At 43.1% G+C, this 12,554-nt stretch overlaps 1 protein-coding gene across 4 annotated transcripts in view; it reads left to right on the plus strand.

Moving 5' to 3' along the window:
* GHR (growth hormone receptor) overlaps window positions 1-8,575 on the plus strand; it is a 92,373-nt gene extending 83,798 nt beyond the window's left edge. For 3 of the 4 annotated variants that reach the window (XM_033163847.1, XM_033163844.1, XM_033163845.1), the window contains exons 5-9: window positions 11-189; window positions 1,588-1,750; window positions 2,523-2,616; window positions 6,703-6,772; window positions 7,503-8,575. In XM_033163847.1, the coding sequence (XP_033019738.1) occupies window positions 11-189; window positions 1,588-1,750; window positions 2,523-2,616; window positions 6,703-6,772; window positions 7,503-8,471 (1,475 nt within the window). In that variant the 3' untranslated portion in view covers window positions 8,472-8,575. The remainder of the gene's footprint in view (window positions 1-10; window positions 190-1,587; window positions 1,751-2,522; window positions 2,617-6,702; window positions 6,773-7,502) is intronic. The other variant, XM_033163846.1, reaches the window with a different exon arrangement.
* Window positions 8,576-12,554: the final 3,979 nt, after the last annotated feature.

The raw sequence follows: 12,554 nt of genomic DNA on the forward strand, positions 1-12,554 counted from the left end.
TAATTCACAGTCATCCCAGACCCTCCCGTCGGACTCAACTGGACTGTTCTGAACACCAGCCCAATAGGCATCTATACCGATATCCAGGTCACCTGGAAGCCTCCACCCTCCGCAGATGTTCAGAATGGATGGATCACCCTCCACTACCAGCTGCAGTACAAAGAAGTCAATGAGACAGAGTGGAGGGAGGTATGTATACTAGGAGCAAGCCCCAGAGACTGTAATGTTTAGGGGTGGCTAACCCCTGGCCCGGCCCCTGAAGTGGTTTCCTGTGGCCCCTGAAGACCACTTGAGAATTGGGTGGCAGCAGGGGTGCAAAAAAAAAAAAAAGGAACAGAAACCCTCCAACTAAATTGGGGCTCTGCACAGTGGGGTAGATGGTGTATGTTTCTGCTCTCCTGAGATTGGCTCTGGAGCCGCAAGTTCAGATCCTACCCAGAATTCCACATGTGTGCCCTGGGCTGGGTGGGTGCGCACACGTGTGTGCGAAAGTGTGGTATGGCCATTTCTTTTGCCACACACACACTTCTTTGGCCACCAGCATGTGGTCCTTGTACCAAAAAAGGTTAACCACCGCAGCCAGCTGTGGATCAGTGTCCCTCCTTGATCCAAGGACAGCACAGCACTAACTGGAGTTTTCGGCAGCTTCTAGTTTCTGCAGATTAGATGTCGTTCATTTACTTGGTTATCGCAAAGGATGCAGACAATGGTGCTGCCTGACAGAGCAGGATAAAAACACACACATAAAGAATAAATAAACCCAACACTTGTTAAGGAAAGCTTTTTTAAACCCTAAGACTGCAATCCAGGCCTAACACATCTTGGAATAAGCTTCGCTGAGTTCAGTAGGGCTTACTTCTGAGTAGATGTGATTAAGATTGCACTGCCAATGTTGGCACTTCTTATCTACATTGAACTTCCAGTGAAATAGGTCAGTTTCCCTTAATTGTTTTGCCCCAACAGCTTTCCTATATTATTGATTCTCAGTGTTGTTGTTAATATTTTCTCCTTTTCATTGCAATAATTGTTCATCTACTCCCTGCATTGCCTCTTATTTTAAACTGGCGTGGGTGTGGCTTTAATTGCAGCCACTTCAATCTCAGTTGGGCTTTAATGCGTTTCTAATGCATTATTCAAGAAACTATTTGGCTTTAAAATTATTAACGATTTGTTTTGAGATGTAAATTTATTTCAGTGCATTGTCTCCTTTTTTTTAATTGCAGCATATTAACTGAAGATTATGGCCCTTATTAATTCTTTAAATCAGATTCAAGTTGTGTACCATTCAATTCCAGTCCATAATAATAATAATAGCCCTTACTGGAATGAGCTCCCCTGAATTCAGTGCTGCTTACACCTGACTGCCAAACTCCCGCAGGAGGTTGTGGACTCTGCTTCAAGCAGAGGTTGGATGGCCATTTAGCTGAGATTCCTGCATTGCAGGGGGTTGAACTGGACAACCCTAGGGGTCCCTTCCAACTCTAGAGTTCTGTGAATTTGTAATTCTAAGACTCTCCCCACCATAAGTGTTTTGCTTATGAGCAAAGAGCAGCCTTGCTCAGAAAACCGCTCTGTTTATTTTTCCAGCTGGAGCCAAAGGGAGCCACGGTGTTTCCGGTATATGCTTTGAAGACGTGCCGCGATTACGAGATACGAGTCCGGGCGCAAGGGGTGTCTGAAATTTATGGGGACTTCAGTGACATCCTCTACGTATCTTTTAGCTCCGCAGGCCAGGTGCCATGCGACGAAGGTAAGTGGTGTGGAAAAGAGATCTTATTTGAAATAATCTCAACTTCATGCCCGATTTCTATGCCCCGGCTCCGCTGCAGACATGATATGTCTGCCAGGGTGGGCTTCTGCAGCACCCCTCAGGCTCCAAAGCCTGCCACTCTCATGACAACCCCCCCCCCCAATAAATAAACCAAATGCCATACTTTTCCATTTATAAGACTAGGTTTTTTATTTCTTTAAAAATTATGCTAAAAAGTGAGGGTCGTGTTATACATGGATAGTGCATAGGGTGGAAGTTTGATTGGTTGCTGCCGCTGCTGTCAGCAGCTATTGGGCGTGTCATTGGTTGCTGCGTCAATGGCTGGTGTTGATTGGCTGACGCTGCGGCAGTTGGGTGGGTGATTGGCAGCTTCTGCCAGAGAGGGGACAGACGAGAGGCAAATTTAGTGACACATGCGGGTGAGTGGTTTTCGGCAATCCCCCCTAAAAAAAACACTCAACAACCCTGGGTAATCCCCCCAAAAAGCTCAGCAACCCTGGGTAATCCCCCCCCAAAAAGCTCAGCAACTCTGTGCCATTCCCTCCCCCCTCCATTTTCTTAAATTTGAGTCCCCAAAAATAGCGGGTGTCTTATACATGGAAAAATACAGTGTATGTGGGCCTCTCTCTCTCTCTCTCTCTCTCTCCTCTGTCTGTCTGTCTGTCTGTATCAGCATGAGATCATCAAATAATACTATAGAGTACCCAAATAACTGAAACAACTCACTGTTCTTGCTTCTTTCTTGTTTCAGAATTCTCAGTTCCTTGGCCTTTGATGATGGCCTTCGGTACGCTTGGCGTAATGGTGATGTTAACCGTGGTGCTCTTTTCTAAACAGAAGAAGAAGTAAGTTATTTGCTGGATTGTACATGACAATGTATCATGCTTTGAACAACCAGTTGTCCTAAATCTTGTCCCATACTTCAGTAAAAATGGATCCGATGTCGGTCCTCTTCCACGTAGTAGGCCCATTAAAATGAACGGGCATAGGTCCATTAATTCCAGTGGGCCTAACCCTGAACCACATTCAGCCCCTCAGGCCTAAGGATTCCTGCCACTGGATTAGACTGCTAGTTGTCTGTTTTGCACTAACAGGAAGCTCATGTGAACATTCTGTTCATGTTGCATCCTATAACGATGGAGCCACAGCCTCATGTCAGTTCACAGCTTGTGCATCTCATGTGAATTCATGACTGACGTCACACGAACACCCTGCTCACATCAGCTTTGGCCAGTGGCTCGCTGTTGAATTAAACTGTTAATACAGACAGACCAGTGCGTAGCTGTCAACTTTTCCCTTTCCTTGCGAGGAATCCTATTCGGAATAAGGGAATTTCCCTTTAAAAAAGGGAAAAGTTGACAGCTATGGACCAGTGAGAAAATCCATTCCCAGTTTCTACAATGTTCTGTGACACAGGCACACAAAGCTCCGCAAGGCAACAGTTTTAAAAGCAGTGGTTCCAGAAAAAGCGAGAGGGAGCATGGCTCAAGCCATGCCGAAGGAGAGAACCTTTTCACATTAGTATGTTTTTTTAAAAAATGGGAGCAGTTACTTCCAGATTTGGCTTTTCTCCAAGGTGACCTCAGCAATGAAATCAGCATTAGTGGGGATAAAAAGGCTTGCAGCCTAATTCTCTGGATGCAGCGATCCCAGTACAGAGCATAGCCCAAACTACACATGATGTTAAAGGCATCTTTGAATTTCATATGTAGGGGGTTGGGCTTTTAAACTGCATATATCATCAGCTGGGAGGCTTATAGTTATTCGGATTGCAGCAGGCATGGAAGCGTGATATGGCACAATGAGGGGATACCCTTCCAATGCAGATATTAAGTTCCATGGAGGGATTTCCCTCAGGATCACTGCAGGGGAGAAAGAGTTAAATTCCTCGGCTCCCCCCCTCCATTTATTTATTTGGATCAATAGCCAGTTGAGATGGAGTGGGGGGGGACCATAATCAGAAGACACAGTATGGTACATTAAGCTCTGATCTGCATGATTATCATACACGCATACAAAAACACACACAAAACACCAGGTGGTATTTGCAATTTCTAAAAGCTGCATGCTAAATGCATTTAACATTGACATGTGCTTTGGGCTTTCACTGCACAGGCATTATATGAAAAAGTGAATGTGCCCATTGTACAGGTCTCCTTTTCTACAAGGCCAATCAACTGATTTTGGAATTGCAATTGCATAAATGAATGTCTTTCCTCCGATTATTTTATTGATTTGCATTCATATCCATATGCATCCATATCTAAACATCAGTGCCTCCGTGAAATACTGATGGAAGATAATCCCTTTCACACTTGTCCATGATCAAAAGATACCACTGAGGTGTCAAAAAAGGTCCATCTCTTTTCCTTCTTTTTTTATTCCTTATTACAATAACACACCAGTACCAAAACAGCTTTAAATTATAAATGTGAGCCTTTGACAATCCTACTACCTCACCGATCACCTTCACCACTCAGCCCATGAGCTGTCCAAATTTAGATTTGATCCCATCACTTAAAAGAGTTGGGAAAGAATGATCAATTAAAGCTTTGGTCCACTCATCTAATTGATCAATGCTTGCAGTGTTCTGTCTGCACTGTTAATACAGGCTTCCTAAACTAAGGTTACCAGATTTTTTTTTCAATGAATCCGGGGACACTTTTCAACTTCAATGGATTTTGTATGGGGACTGATTTGTAAATCCGGGGACTGTTCCCGGGAAACAGGAACCTTATCCTTAACAGCAGAATACGAGGCTGTTTGTAGGATCTGCTAGCACGTAAAGCTAATTCTGGGGGAGGAAATTGAACAGCTCGTGGGTTGAGTGGCAAAGGTGCTGTGCAATTACTTCACATTGCCCATGATACTGGAAAGCCACCAAAAGCAGAATGACTAGAAGTATTTGTAAGGTAGATTGCATTCAGGGCTAATAGTGTGTAGAGGCAATTGCCTTGTAGCTTCTGCCTATGCTTAATGCAACCCACATTCTCCACCCAACCTGCTTACTTAACTGTGCCTAGTTGATGGTGTGAATTGGTCAAGTTTATTGCAGGGTTGGGAGCTCAGCTATTGGCATGGTTCTTGCCCTACAGCAGAGGCAACCAACATGGCGCCCTCCAGATCTTGTTGGACTACAACTCCCGTAATCCCTGACTATTGCCCATGCCAGCTAGGATCTATGGGAATTGGGATCCAACAACATCTGGAAGGGACTACATCGACCAGACTTTAAATCCCTATTTAGCCATGAACTTAGTATGTCATCTTGGCAACTCATCCTCAGTTTCTCATCTGTACAAAGGAACTATTACTTGGTGACAGAGTATTTATATCTGAGGGTTATCGGACAATAAATCTGTCTGTGGTGTTACATCTGTGATAGCTGTGTTACCCATACATGTTGTCAGGTGATTGAATGGATGAATCATAGAATTAACAGGAACTTCCAAGGGCCTCCATATTTAACCTCCCAGTGAGGATTTTATCCCCATTGGTTATATATAGTAAACAGATGTTCAAAACAGAACAAAAACAAGAAATTTACCCATCCTTGTATTCGACATTACTTGATTCAGAAAGTGCTAATCAAGTGAATTACTTGATTCAGAAAGTGCTAAAGATGGCTTTTGAAATTCTCACATATGTCAAATCACCCTTTGCTAAAGACCAGAATTCATGCTGACTTAATTCCCAATGATTTGTGCATGCCCTTTTTTTGTTGGCTTACACTGAAGGCCAATGTCACTAGTGAGAAGAATTATATCCTCAACAGCAACCAACCCTTTATTTATAGAACTGGATGACCTCCCTTCCATTTCTCTCCAACATGTCTTTTGACTTTCGTAAGAAACGCACTCTGCACAATATTGAGTAATCACATCCTGGCCACATACCAAAATGCACATTGTTTTCCTAAAACGTTGCTAGATATGACATTTATTATTTCAGTCTCCTAGTTTCAAGATAAGAATCTTGCAGCCATTCATTCTCAAGTTATGCAAAATGAAAGGACTGTATCATTTCAAATTGGGAGTATAATAATAATAATAATAATTTTGAATGCTTTCCCACTTAAGGCTCCTTGCCTTTAGTAAACAGTATATCAGCGAGGGGACTACAATGAGCCTTTCTCCTTGCTATTTTAGTTTTACACATGAAGGGTGCTTTATTTTGAAATACAGTTTAGAATGCAAAGAACAAAGCATGTGCATGCACACACGTAACAAAATACAACAAGATCACTAAAGGAATAAATAAATGAATTGATTACAATTCTTAGCATACCATGCTTATGGGACGACTTGCTCACTAGATACACAGACAGACGCTCGCACACATCTGTACTTGATTGGAATTTGATCAGAAATATGAAGGGCTTCCACACAGGAAACCATAGTTTGTTTGGTTATTTAATAAAATGTATACACTGCTTGGTTGTTGTTGTTGTTGTTTAAAAAAAATACCTTTCAAGGCAGAGGAAAGGTGGAATATAAATATAAGAAATAAAATAAAGAAGCATGGCTCTAGGACTTAATTCTGGTCTAATGTAGAAAAATTCATGGCAGTAATCAGCAACCATATTCCAAAATCCTTCCCTATTAGACACTCCCACCAAATGCAGGGATCTTTTTACTCAAGGGAAAGTCCAAAAATATAGCCCCCTATCGACAGACCAAAGTGGCACAGTCCAGAATTCTGCAACTTCAGAATTCTATATAACTTGCAGAAAAGCTCCTACAGAAGAAGTAAAAATGTCCTTCAAACCACGGTTTGGAATATTGTCAGGTTTGTGCAAATGCTACTGAAGTATTCAACAACATGTTACCAAAACACACATATTTGTTTTTATTATTCATGATATACTTTTTGTGTTTCTTCTGTAGCCACAGAAGGTTTCTCTGTGCTAAAAGTTGCTATTTCTTTTCAAGGTTAAAGATACTGATTCTTCCTCCTGTTCCAGTTCCCAAAATTAAAGGAATCGATCCAGACCTCTTTAAGGTAATTTGTTGTGAGGAAGCAATGGAAGAGTGTTCAGAGTAACTGACTGTAGTGACACTAAACAGTCTAAAATGGTGTACTACCTAAGAAATTTGGTTGTGTCATGGCTTTCTTGAGGATTGTGAGATCATGTTCCACTCTTGGCACAAGCACCAGTGCTGTGGGGGGAATACTGTGAATACTATGGAAGTCAAATAGCAATACAATAAAATTCAGCATATAAGAAATAAAAGAAGCAATGAAGTCACAAGTACAAATCATACAGCATATGGCACAGCACATTACAATTGCTACAACAGGCAGAACAATGGTCCACCAAGACCCTAAGGAATTTGATGTGAGGAAAAGTTTGGGAATCAGTTGTCTAGGGCAGTGATGGCCATACCTGGCCCTCCAGGTGTTTTGGGACTACAATTCCCATCATCCCTGACCACTGGTCCTGTTAGCTAGGGGTGATGGGAGTTGTAGTCCCAAAACAGCTGGAGGGCAGGTTTGGCCATCGCTGGTCTAGGGCAATGGCACACAGGAGCCTTCAATTATGAATCTGATCTCTTTTTCACGGCACACTAGCAGTTCTTTTCCAGCCATCTAGTGTGCTCTAACACACAGTTCGGGACTTCAGCTGGCCTTTCTATTGAGCACATATAATACAGGCATATTTAATCATTCAGATAACTGTTGCTCCTCTCTTGCAATTTGTCATTTTATTTTATTTTTATTTGCTCTATAGAAAGGAAAACTTGATGAAGTCAACTCCATCTTAGCCAGTCATGGTAGCTGCATGCCACCACTGTACGGAGACGACTCTTGGGTGGAATTCATTGAGCTGGATATAGACGAGGCAGAAGAGAGGACTGGAGGATTGGATACCGACAGGCTCCTCGGCGATGACCGCTTGAAGTCTCACGGCTGCCTTGGTGTAAGGGATGACGATTCTGGGAGAGCCAGCTGCTGTGAGCCGGATATCCCAGAGACTGACTTCAGCGCCAGCGACACCTGTGACGGAACCTCAGACATTGACCAGTCCAAGAAGGCAAACCACAAAGAGGAGGATCTCTTGGGCTTTGACCAGAAAGACAACGGGAAGCCAGCGTCAGGTCTTGAGGGTGTGCTTGATCACCCAGACGAGCAGCCCAAAGCCCATTTTTCTGTCGCTGACACTATCGAGACAACCAGCCCGCCTGCCAAGACCCAGCTGAGCAACCAGAATTCAATGGCCAACATTGACTTTTACACGCTGGTCAGCGACATTACTCCGGGAGGGAGGGTTGTGCTTTCCCCGGGGCAAAAGGTTAAGATGGGGAGAGATCCAAGCGAGACTCCGAAAGAACCAGTTGCCCAGTGCCAACCGAGCTTCGACATGGACAATGCCTATTTCTGTGAGCTGGATGTGAAAAAATGTGTCCCTGCGACACTTCACAAAGAGGCCGAGCCAGAAGTTCAAGACCAGAGCTTTCCTGAAAACGCTTACTTCACCACCGAGAGCCTTACCCCTACAGCTGTGAATCCTGCGAGGGCAGCAGTTCAAGAAGAGCCAGGAAGTGCCGAGGTGCTTGTGGCAGACTATACCTCCATCCATGTAGTGCAATCTCCGCAAGGCCTTGTGCTCAACGCCACCGCTCTCCCAGTGCCAGACAAGGAGTTCATCGCGTCCTGCGGTTACGTGAGCACAGACCAACTAAACAAAATGCTGCCCTAGTTTTCCTTGGACTGAGTAGGAAGTGGCACCATCCCAACCCCTTCCCCCTTTCCCACTCCTCAGTCCATGCCTCTGTGAGGCTCTGAAACACATGCAGAGCTCCCGGTGAGCACGTGCTCACCGGGAGCCTTTGAATTGGGGAGTGTATATATTTCAGTGGCATGGAGTTGGCTTGGGGAGTGTGTATGCTTCAACCAAAACAAACGCGTTCAGTATTTTCAGAGGGGTGTCGGCGGTGCTAGTGCAGTCCCTCCTCCGTTTACCTGAGATGTTGAATCAATCACAGTATTGCTGTCGTGTCTTGTAAATATTGTCTTATGAAATGTCGGTGGGGTCGGTTCAGTAGCAGTGACTGTCTTTTGTTATTTGTAGGTGTTGATTTGGGGTCATTCTTAACGCATTGGACGGCAGTGTAACGTTACGTAAATCATCTTTATTCAAAAAGCTAATGTCAGTTTGAGCAAGTTTATGTTAAAATTCTACCATATGCAGAGATGTTGATACTGAGAATTGAAGAATGAAATACTGGGAAGGACAGCGGGGGTGGGGGGGGTTGTTGAGCTAAACAATACATTTATTTTGATTTATATAAATATACATATTTTAATACTTTAGACAAGCAGGCATGGATATTTTATATTTACACTGCACACTGTAGTTTAATTATAATGATCCATCTATGGAATGTATCTGCTGCAATCATTGTAGCAACTTTAAAAGAAGAAAAGAATATAAGGAGAATATTATTTTTTACAGAACGTTTTTATACCTCCACAAAAGCTATAGAGAACTCTAAATGTAAAGTTGCTACACTAGTTTGTTGAGGCCTTTTCGTTTCTTAAAAGTGCTATTCATGCTTCTGTATTTTACATGTAGCAAATCACGACATGTACAAACCATACAAGATCCGTCACAAGAGTCTGTTGTTGTAACAAGACATGACACAGTTTGTATAGCAGTAAAAACTACAATGGGTTTGGATTTTTCGGGGCCTTTCCAGAACACTATTCCACTTTTATGGGACGTTTAGAAATACACACTGGCGAGTAAGCGCCAGTGACTTGACAACACTATGCTTCACAATATATCCTGAAGTCCTTTCCTCAAAAAACTGTTGAGGACCTGTCAGCGCTAATACAGTGAAAGCTGAGTAGGGGGCTCCAGGATGTTTGTAAAGCTCAGACTCCAAATCACATAAAGCTACAGAACTCAGTACAGTATTGTTAACAGTGTAGTTTGTGTGTGTGTTTGTGTTTGGCATATTCCGCACGTCAGTTGTCCAGAGGCTTTAAAGAAGTCGCATCGCTTACTCCTCATTTACAATCTACCTGTGTTTTTCTCTCTCAAGGTACGCCTTAACATACTTCAATCTCAAATTTTGTTTACATAATCGGGGGCTAAATTCAAAGACCCTGCAAACACGGCCACCCACCCCCACCCCCACTTACTTTCTCCATGCTGCCCTTATACGCAGCTGTTTTTAGACCCAAAGCATCTCCAACTCAGAATTTCTGGAGTCCAGTGTTCTGAGCTGTGGGGTGCAGGACGCAGGGCCCACTTCAAGCCGGGGGAATCATACAAATCTGCCTTAACTGAGCCCACATCCTGGATGCATCTAGTTCAATATTGCCCACTCTTGAGTAGCAGCAGCTCTCCGGGAGTTTAGGCAAAGAACTTTTGCATAACCTACTACCTAATCGTTTCTTTTAAAAAGCGGAGATGCCAGCGATCAAACCTGGAGCCTTCTGCCGCTGAGCTGTGGGTACAAATCCGTACCATACCGAAACATTGCTGTGAACTAGGCAGAACTCAAGAGCCTGCTACTGCTGTTCCTTGGTCACAGGTCGCACATTCAACCGACAAAACGGTTTCTGGCTGATGCATTGCCATCTCCACACTGATGCGCAGCCGAGTGGAGAAAATAAGCAGGACTCTCATTGGTGAATCATATCCCACTGTGTTTGATGTGTTAAAATGTATTTCACAATTGCAGCATTGGCCCCACAGAAGTCCATGGGGGTTGCTTCTGAATAAACTTGCTTAGGATCACACTGAAGCAGTAGCAGCGTGGTTACATGTGGCTCTTTGATGATTGAGGGTTTCAAAAGCTCTGTCCCAAGTTGTCAAGGAAAGCCATGAAGTCATCCTAAGCAGAAAAGAGGAGCTGGTATTGTTATATTATTAGTAGTTATCTTACTAGTCTCCTTTAGCAGTTGGGATGGGGAAGAGGAGGTTAGCTGAGATTAGCTGGAGATAGCAGAAGAGGTAAACCAGAAGTATCCCTTTCTCGCATCATCTGGTTGCCTTCCAGGCTGTGATTATACATTACATTATCCAAAGGACCGTGTCAACAGTAACAGCCTTTGTCTCAGGTGAGTAGAGCTCTGTGAAAGCAGATCACAGCAAGCTGCAGTACGTGGCCTGAAACCACATGTAAATGAAAACAAAATACTGAGTTTTATTATAGACCACAGTTGTGAATTTTAAAATCCAAGCATCTTGGATCATGCAAGCAAGCTTTGAGAAGCAAAGCAAATTATAGTGTGGAGACTCTGCCATAAGCATTTCTAAAGAAAAAAATGTAGCTCAGAAACAAATCATTATTTGCTTCAGAAGTCAATGTGTTTTTTATGTACTTGCTATTTTAACAAATATAAATATTTTAAGCCACAAATAAGAGCAAGGGTGTGTTGCCTTCCAAATGTTTGAAACTGGGAAATTCTGCATTTGGCTTGTACTTTTAAGCTGGTGTTTATTAGATACTCTGCTAATTTGCTGTTAAATTTTTATAACAGCTGCCTTCTTTAGTTCTAGGCCCTAATGCCATTGAAGCTATGTGAGTCTCTCTTGGGGGCAAGCGAGTCTTATTGACAAGAGTGTTTCTATCACCAAAAACTAGTTAAATACCTCAATCAATCTCAGAATGTCATTTTGGTACTCTGCTGGTTACACAAGCCATTATACCCCAGTATAAAGATTTGTGTCCTTCTGTTTATATTTAACTTGCCTTCTGTCAGTGTTCTTTATTTCAATAAATTTATTTTCTTCAATCCATTATAACATCATTGCATATTTCATTGCACAAACTTTACAGAGGGTGAAAACACATTTAATATTTTATTCTTTGACCATCACAATTCCACAGGTGTCATTCCTGTCCTGTAATCCTCAAGTATGTAAGTGGGGCTTAGACTGACAGCCACGATCTGAGAAAATTCAAGTGGCACAAGCTCTTCCACCTACTTTGAAAAGTTGTGGAGAAGAGATGCATCCTGCCCCACTCCAGCTCTCCACTCATCCCCGTGGAAACTGCAGCCTCAGCCAGTGAAACTCTTCATTGGAGACATTTCAGGGCCAAACTAGTTGCAAGCCAATTGTGCACTTGAGTATGCACTTTTAAAACAATTTAAATAGTTTTGGGGAAACCTACGCAAGGATTTTACTCTGTCACTTTCTGCCTCAAGAAAAATTGCCCCTTCTAAACTGCTACTTGTATTTAATGGGAAGCCTCCATTGGTGCCTATGAGAGCTGCTCTTGAAATGCAAATAGCAGCTTTGGAAAGGATTCTTTTGTTGTTGGGACTGGCAGGGAGAGAAGGAGTTAAGCTTCCTTTTACCACTGCGATCTCAAGGCAGCTGAAGCTTTCAATACACTTTTACTGTGTTGGGTGCTCCTTTGCCTACACATCTACAAGAAACTTGAGGGTTTTGTTTAAAAAACAAAGTAGAGTTCAGGAGGAGACAGCCTACGCAATGCCAGCATTTCCTAATGTTGCACAGAAGGACGAGGGTTTTTTCCCTCTCCTGACTTAACACTGAAAGCACACTTTGTTCTTGCATTTCCCAAAACTTCATTTTTGCTGCAACAGTGTACTCACTGGCCACCCTCTGAGGAGCACATCATCTCCTTTGTGTCCATGTGTGAGTCACAGTGGTGAAGCGCACATGCTAGCGCGCACAATGAGCAAACGTGAGGGGTTCACGGGACTCCGCAAACTGTCTTGCCTCTCCTTTCAACATGCACAACAGCCATGCACCACCTCCATCATAATCCATACATTTGGCCAGTGTGTGTGAAGACAG

Source organism: Lacerta agilis, chromosome 11 (genome assembly GCF_009819535.1).
Source record: "Lacerta agilis isolate rLacAgi1 chromosome 11, rLacAgi1.pri, whole genome shotgun sequence".
NCBI classification, from domain to species: Eukaryota; Metazoa; Chordata; class Lepidosauria; order Squamata; family Lacertidae; genus Lacerta; species Lacerta agilis.